The following is a 7,914-nucleotide window of genomic DNA, read 5'->3' as shown; positions in this document are numbered from 1 at the left end:
ATTCTGGCAGAATAATTCTGCGCGATCCGCCTAAAAAAATGATCCGTAAAAATTTGCGCGATAAACAATGCGATGAAAGTAGCAACACTCGGAAGCTGATAAAATCACTTCTCGTTACCATATTAAAGCTTTTCCATAGGAAAATGAACAATGAACACAGAAATTTAAATAAAAAACTCGACTTGTCAAAGATAAAGCAAGTGCAATTGCGAAAAGTAAAACATAAAATCGCATATTAAGACTGCTGTATGTGATGTGGCAAGAAAAGTAACCATCACAAAATTGTCTATAAAAATACTTTTCCGAAATATTTTTCGCAATTTTCTTTTTGAATCGTGTTCAGAATTAAATTTCCTTTCCAGGGGTGTCACTCTCGTGGTGCGGCAGACGAACGAAACGCAAGCAGAATGGTTTAAAAATGGGGTAAATACCTTACGTATTTAAAAATAAATAGAGATTTCAACGTTTATAGACGCCTTCAATCAAGCGTTTATAAAAATACTTTCCCGAAATATTTTTCGGAATTTTATTTTTGAATCGTGTTCAGAATTAAATTTCCTTTCCAGGGGTGTTAGTCCAACGCCACCTAGAGGTAGAAGGCCGTTTCATTGCGTATTGACGTCATCACTGGTAGATCGTTACGCCTCACTAAGTAAGCTTTCTTTTCCTAACCGCATCGCAATTCGCAAGATCCGCAAGGCGCAATGCAGTGTAATGTGTTGACTGTTGATCAGTGGATGAGATTTGAGAAGTTAATATCTAACAGAAATCTGAAATTATAGCAGTATTTACTTAGCAGGTTAATAATTCTGAAAACTAAATAATTAGAGTATTTCACACATTTATTCAGGCTCTTTTTGTTACCTTATTGCAAGGTATTGTGAATGCTGGATAACTTAGTTATAAATGCAAACTAAAAGGAAAGGCAGCGATGGATGACCAAACTATCTTTGTGTTGAAAAATTAAAATTTGTAGAAATTTTCTAAATTTTGCTGGTTAATTAGTTTTTGCTCTGGTTTTTTGGTGTGTTTTAGTTGCTAGAATGGATCTTTAAATAAACTCTGTAACTCTGGTGAGAAAACAACAAAAAGTTTGCAATGCCTTATATGTGCTGTGTTCCCAACTGCAATGGAAATTATCATGGTGGATTAAAAGTGCAAGTTTTCAGCTTTCCAAAAGATGAGGAATTAAAAAAGAAGTGGCTCTATGTTATCAAAAAGGATTTTGTTCCAACAAAGTCAAGTCGAGTATGTACTCTCAACTTATTTTGTCAACTTAATTGTTTCAATCATAACAGAAAATCAGTCCTTTTTTGAATTGTCTGCAGACGGTGAATCAATGTGAAAAAACGATCGATTTTCTGTCTGGGAAGTAATGTCTGACTGCTGAACCATTTAGTTTAGTTTGACTGTTTCAAATAAATCCTATTCATAAATAATGGCATTGCTTTCTCTGCTCTGATTTCTCTGCTCTCACAAAATTTTCTAGTAATCCTCTCTAGACTCTAACGTGTTTTCGATGTATTGTAATGTTCTCTGTAGGCCAACACAGAAATAGCTTTTCAAGCGGGTAACTTGGCAAAAGAAACAACCACTTTAAGTTTACGCTTGAATAGCGTTGTTCTGCTTGTTTAGATATAGATTAATTGTTCGAAACAGTGTGATGCCTTTTTGAGCCAGCAAATGTTTCCTTTTAACAGCATTTTTACATTGTCAGATGCTTGCTAGCTGCTTACTCTTAACAGACTGCTGAGCTGTTAGCTGGATTACAGCTTTCACAACCCAGACAGCAAATCACTCGTTTCTTTACTTCGATTTAACGTCTGTGGACGTTGAATCAATGAAAAAACGTCTGATTTGCAGTCTGGGAAATGGCTGAGCTGCAAAATAAGGAATATGTACAAAAGCAAGTAAACGCAAATTAATGAGTCTGAATGCAATTTCGGTTTTGTTTAAAAATATTTTTAATTTTTAGGTATGTGAACTTCTTTTACAAACATGACATCAAAAAGGCTGTTTCTGCATTTGGTAAGAGAACAGGAAAACAGCTGTCCTATGATTTGAAAGTTTCGACATTAGTACCTGGCGCCATACCATCTCAATTACCAAATCGCGCATCATATTTGAGCAAACCTTCCACATCCAAAAGAGCAAATCATGATGACAAACTTGAGACAATAGATAACGTTCAGCTCTCTCAAGCAATTGCAAACAGCAAAGAAGAGTTTACCATTGCTCTGGAAAAAGACAGTTTGACTTCAATTAAAGATCTGTGAGGAAAAAGTTCAAATTCAATTCTTCATGGCAGATTGTGGACGAACGTGATAAAATATTGATTTGTGAAATAAAGAGCCATGTTATAGCTGTGCCTGTTGTTACCAGTGCAGCGATTTTAGATGAACAATTGAGCATGACCGTATACAGAAGCTCAGTAAATTTGCCTAAACATTAGTGATTACGTTTTATCATTGCATGTAAATTCCATATCCACATTGGAGAGTGTATTACAATTGTTGTTATTGTCTTCTGAAAATTGTACCTTACCAAGTAAAAGTGATTTTGCATTAAAGTGCAAGCTTGTTATTAGTATTTTAATGTCTATTAAAGGTTGTTTATATTATGAAAATGCTATTTGGTTTAATTGTCAACAGCTAATTTTAATGACACAAAAGCTACCGGTTTGTCCACCAGACTTTTTAATATTTTGTCATTATTTGTGTGAAATGTGAAACTGTGTTGCCTGTCATTATTACCTACCTTGCTGGATATTGTTGTGATACCGCATGTAAAAAATGAAATATGAGGAATGCAAAGAACGCATGACTTGTGCAATGTCGAATGTAAATGGTACAAGTATGATATTAGTGCAATCACTAGAGGAGGATTATTATACCTTGATGATAAGATTATAAAGATTGTTCAAATAAATTATCTTATTGTGGAGCAACTATCTGCAATTAAATAATTTCTTTTCTCAAAGAACCAACAGCAGGTGGTTTTACAAACAACGTTATGTGCTATTTTGGATTGCGATGTTGATTACTTGTCAACAAACACTTGTGAAAATGGTCACAGCGTGTCAACAATAACAAACATGACTTGCTGGGCATCCACAAATTCTTTACTCAATAATTTTTGTCGCAAGGAAAATGATGTAATTGTTCAACAAAGACTGGCAAAGAAACGTGAACTGCAAACTGTTAATTCGTAATCTGCTGTCATTTATATGGCATTTAGTGATTGTGCAATTTATGTAGGCCTACTCTGGTCTGTTTACAATGCTGCCTTTGAATAGGTTAATTATTTTATGTTGTTATTTGAATTTCAAAATCACTTACAATAGCACTAATCATGTGCATGATGTTGATCGCCAACTGTGATAGAATTGTATATAAGTACAACATTTAATGTGTGATAATGCTCTTTTCTCAAATAATAGTTTATAAGAAAATTGTAATGTTTATCAATTGTGCGTATCAATTTTTATTACAGTATTGTGGCATTTTGTGTTTGAATACAACAATTATTTGTTTATTGTTGCATGATTTTTGACAGCATGTTGATTAATCATTAAATTTTAAATGAGATCTGACTTTCATTTGTAATTGTGATTCATGTTTCAATACAATAGCATTGTGTATGCTATCACTTGATCTAGTGTATTTGTTTGCGTGCGTGGAACTATGGTCATGAATATTTAAAATAAAAAAAAGTGTTGATTTGTGGTACCTACAGTTGCTTACAGACACAGGGGTCACAATGATTTCTTACATTCGTGTGACATTAAGACACAGATTGCTGGTTTACTACAATAAAACACAGTGAAGCAAGCTTAAAAGCCATTGCAGAACTCTATTCACCATACGCGCTTCGCTGACAATCTGAACTACTCGTGATGACGTCACAAGTTTTGCCTTTTTCATGAAAGGGCCTTCTTACTCGAGAAGGTATTGGTTAGTCTCGTGGTGCGGCAGACGAACGAAACGCGAGCAGAATGGTTTAAAAATGGAGTAAATATCTTACGTATTTAAAAATAAATAGAGATTTCAACGTTTATAGACGCCTTCAATAGACCTTTTGCACATTCAAAATCAACAGAGCGTGACGTTTGAGTTACGCGGAGTCTGAGGGTTGAGAATCGCTGGTTTACTACGGTTTATGAAGGCGTTTCTTGTTATTGCAAGCAAGCGTGAGGTCGGTGGCAGGTGAAAGTAAATATTTTGTGTTTATGAATTGTTGTAGATTATCGGCACACTTCAATTCTTGTTCGTTTTAATCATAGTGTTGGCTAACAGACTAGGAAAGGCAATTTAGGACGCCATTGTGAAGCGTGTACATTTTGACCGGGAATTATGGACCACGATAGTGGCACCTTGTCTTGCAACATTTTATTTTCATTCTGCATAACATAATATGCAACGAACCAACCACATTTTATTGATGATACCAAGCATAGTCACTGGTATTTTCCTGTCGAAGATGTGAAATTGACGAATTTTTTTATGGTCCTCTCTACATGAATGCGATGGCGTGCAATACTTCGTTTATTCAACACTTCGTCCTCACTCATTTGAGGCCTTCTACCTAGGAACGGTGAGATATTCAAATGTAGACCAATACCATGTAGGCTAACTCTTTTTCTATAAGAAACCCTTTATCGGCCATAACAGCATCATGAAGTGCAGTTCATTAGCAGCTATTTTCTGCTTTAAAAGGTGAAAAAATCCGTTCCTCTGATATATTTCTTTGTCACTCACATTACCAGTGTACAACTGAAATACAAACATATTACCCCCATTTGGATCAACTCCCACTAATGACTAATGCCTTTGCAGTGTTTGTACTTTTATAGTTCGAGTACGTTTGCGACTGACGGTGAAGTGAGGACAGTGTTTCGAGACGTAGGCCTACTTCAGTGCAGTCGATGATGATCATGGTGCTTGGGTAGTCCTTTTTGAAGTCTGGCTTCATGGTTGCTATGATAACGTCACAATGAGGGAATATGTTCAAACTAATCAACCTTAAATACATGAGGTGCATTCATGAATGAAAAAAACGGTGTACAGTACGAATGCAGAACTAATACCAAACCTTGTGCTTTAAGTCTGTATAAAACAAACCCAGGCGAAGCTTCAACACCAGCAAAAATTCAATCTTCCACCTCTAATCTATGTAGATGCAGTGCTCCTGCAGCATTTTGAGGTATTTCGAAAGTAGCCTCGTCATTAAGTTCTGCATCAATATTTTGATTTGCATGCTTAGCTTTTGAAGCTGTATAATACAAGAAATTCTTCCTATCTTTGCCTGGCAAGATCGCTTCCAATACAGCAAAGAACTGGTCGAAGGTTTACACTCCTGTAGCCTAAGTTTACAACTTGCTCAAGACCACAAAACAACAGCTCAAGCAAACGTTAAACAATTTATTCGCCTGCAAACTACGTCACTAACCCTATCGCACAGCATTGTGAACAGCGGCTAGTCGTTCACGACTCCAACGTCACGCTCTGTTGGTTTGTTATGCAAAAGGTCTCCCGAAATATTTTTCGGAATTTTATTTTTGAATCGTGTTCAGAATTAAATTTCCTTTCCAGGAGTGTCAGTCTCGTGGTGTGGCAGACGAAGAAAATGCAAGCAGAATGGTATAAAAATGGGGTAAATATCTTACGTATTTAAAAATAAATAGAGACTTCAACGTTTATAGACGCCTTCAATTAAGCGTCTATAAAAATATTTTCCCGAAATATTTTTCGGAATTTTATTTTTGAATCGTGTTCAGAATTAAATTTCCTTTCAAGGGGTGTCACTCTCGTGGTGCGGCAGACGAATGAAACGCGAGCAGAATAGTTTAAAAATGAGGTAAATATCTTACGTATTTAAAAATAAATAGAGATTTTAACGTTTATAGACGCCTTCAATCAAGCGTCTATAAAAATACTTTCCCGAAATATTTTTCGGAATTTTATTTTTGAATCGTGTTCAGAATTAAATTTCCTTTCCAGGGGTGTCAGTCTCGTGGTGCGGCAGATGAAGGAAACGCAAGCAGAATGGTTTAAAAATGGAGTAAATATCTTACGTATTTAAAAATAAATAGAGATTTTGGTGCTATGAAGTCTGGTCCAGTTGTTGTGAGGTCTACTACAAGGTCGAGTGGTGTCTGTTCTGGTATTGTGAGGTTTGCTACAAGGACGAGTGGTGCCTGTTCTGGTGCTCTGATTTCTGCTTCCGGTGCAAGTTCTGCCTGTTCTGGTGCAATGAAGTCTGATACAGGGTCGAGTGGTGCTGGTCCTGGTGTTGTGAGGTCTACTACAAGGACGAGTGGTGTCTGTTCTGGTATTGTAAAGTCTGCTACAAGGACGAGTAGTGCCGGTCCTGGTGTTGTGAGGTCTGGTACATGGACGAGTGGTGCCAGTTGGAATCCTACTCGAAGCTTTGTTTCACAAAATCGGTTTTCTCCACTTAAACGTTATTTCATTTTGATTTAGTTTGCCAAGAAAGCACCTTTCCGAAACGTAACAGCAAAATGTTGTCAATGAACTTTGGAGGTGCTTCTAATGACTTTGTAAGTCAAACAGCAAATGAAATTGGTAGGTATTTAGCGAAAAATAATTTGCATTCCCTGAGCAACAAATCAAACCGTGTAGAGTTTTTAACGTCTTCGAGTTTTCGTGCCAAGTGTGCTGCTTCTAAACGAGAGAAATATTTGTTGACCTTTTGTCGAAAAAATAAAAACTTAATAGATCATTTTAAAACAAATTATGCTTCGATATCACAAACTGTGCCCTCTCAGTTAGCTGTTAAATTAGCAAATTTCATAAGCAAGCATATAGACGACTTCCCTCGCGATGACTACCTTACTGCTTCACGTGTCGCAGCAATGCTAAAGAAAATCATTGGCCTGCTTCCTTTTTTCGCTCTGAAGTGAGAACAATTACATCTAGATGGTGTCGTGATTCTTCTTTTAGGGAATCGGTAAAACTATTATATGTTTCTTCTAAACAAAAAGACATAGCGAAAGGCGTGACATCTCAACATATCTCCTCAACGTTAGGTGCGCAAAAGTTTTGTGATGTTGATCAACAGAATAACCCAGATCTAAACGAAACAGCTGTTTCTGTTGCCTATCGAAGTGATTATTCTTTACAAAATCAAAATCATGAAGACAATCTTCTCTACTGCATATGTAAAAAGCCTAATGACGGATCGCTGTATGTGTGCTGCGGAACTTGCTTGAAATGGTTTCACCTTCGCTGCATATTCTCACCAAATAGTCCAGAATTAGCTATAACAGAAAAACAATGGAATTGTGCTAATAGTCATCTTGTATGCGAAGCTGAACAGAAAGTGTTGCATTCTTCAAATTCCGTGTTTTGTCATAAACTTGTTGGTGTAAGCAACAAACCCATTCAACATTTAAATGTCTTACCTTCAGTTTTCCAGCAGAAATCTGATTTGCTTTGTAACGTTAGTAAATCTGCCTCTCCAACTAATTCTGATAACTTACAATTGTCTGATAATCGATTAAATTTACTTCTATCTAACTGCGACAACAATTTAGTAAAGACCGAAACTAATCACATAAAAACCTAAATTGACAAAATAATGGAAATTGATGATCTAAAAGCAAAAGTTAATAATAATAAAAAAAATGTATTGATGTAAAAGTCAAAGTCGATGAAACCATAGGCCTAAATGAAATAGATAATCTAAAACCTGATGACAAAGCTAAAGATGATGTAAACGTTGATCGCCAAAAAATATTTACTGATGTAAAAAACAAAAATAATGACCAAAACGGAGTAAATGATAATGAAGGTAGCATTTTTGGATGCTCCCAAAATCAGAAACCTTGGATTTCTGATGAAACATTGAAGGAGTTAGGGGATTTTAAAGAGCCAGTATCGCAAAAGCGTGAAC

General features: G+C 36.0%; 1 protein-coding gene across 1 annotated transcript; it reads left to right on the top strand.

The window, feature by feature from the left end:
- Positions 1–700: 700 nt before the first annotated feature.
- Positions 701–2,831, top strand: LOC145787831 (uncharacterized). The gene is made up of 2 exons (XM_082599667.1): positions 701–1,248; positions 1,976–2,831. The coding sequence occupies exons 1-2, from the start codon at positions 1,208–1,210 to the stop codon at positions 2,274–2,276; spliced, it is 342 nt and encodes a 113-aa protein (XP_082455793.1). The 5' UTR covers positions 701–1,207; the 3' UTR covers positions 2,277–2,831.
- Positions 2,832–7,914: the final 5,083 nt, after the last annotated feature.

Source organism: Aplidium turbinatum, chromosome 18, assembly GCF_918807975.1.
Source record: "Aplidium turbinatum chromosome 18, kaAplTurb1.1, whole genome shotgun sequence".
NCBI classification, from domain to species: domain Eukaryota; kingdom Metazoa; phylum Chordata; class Ascidiacea; order Aplousobranchia; family Polyclinidae; genus Aplidium; species Aplidium turbinatum.
The sequence above is the reverse complement of the archived record's forward strand: the minus strand, read 5'-3'. Positions and strand labels throughout refer to the sequence as shown.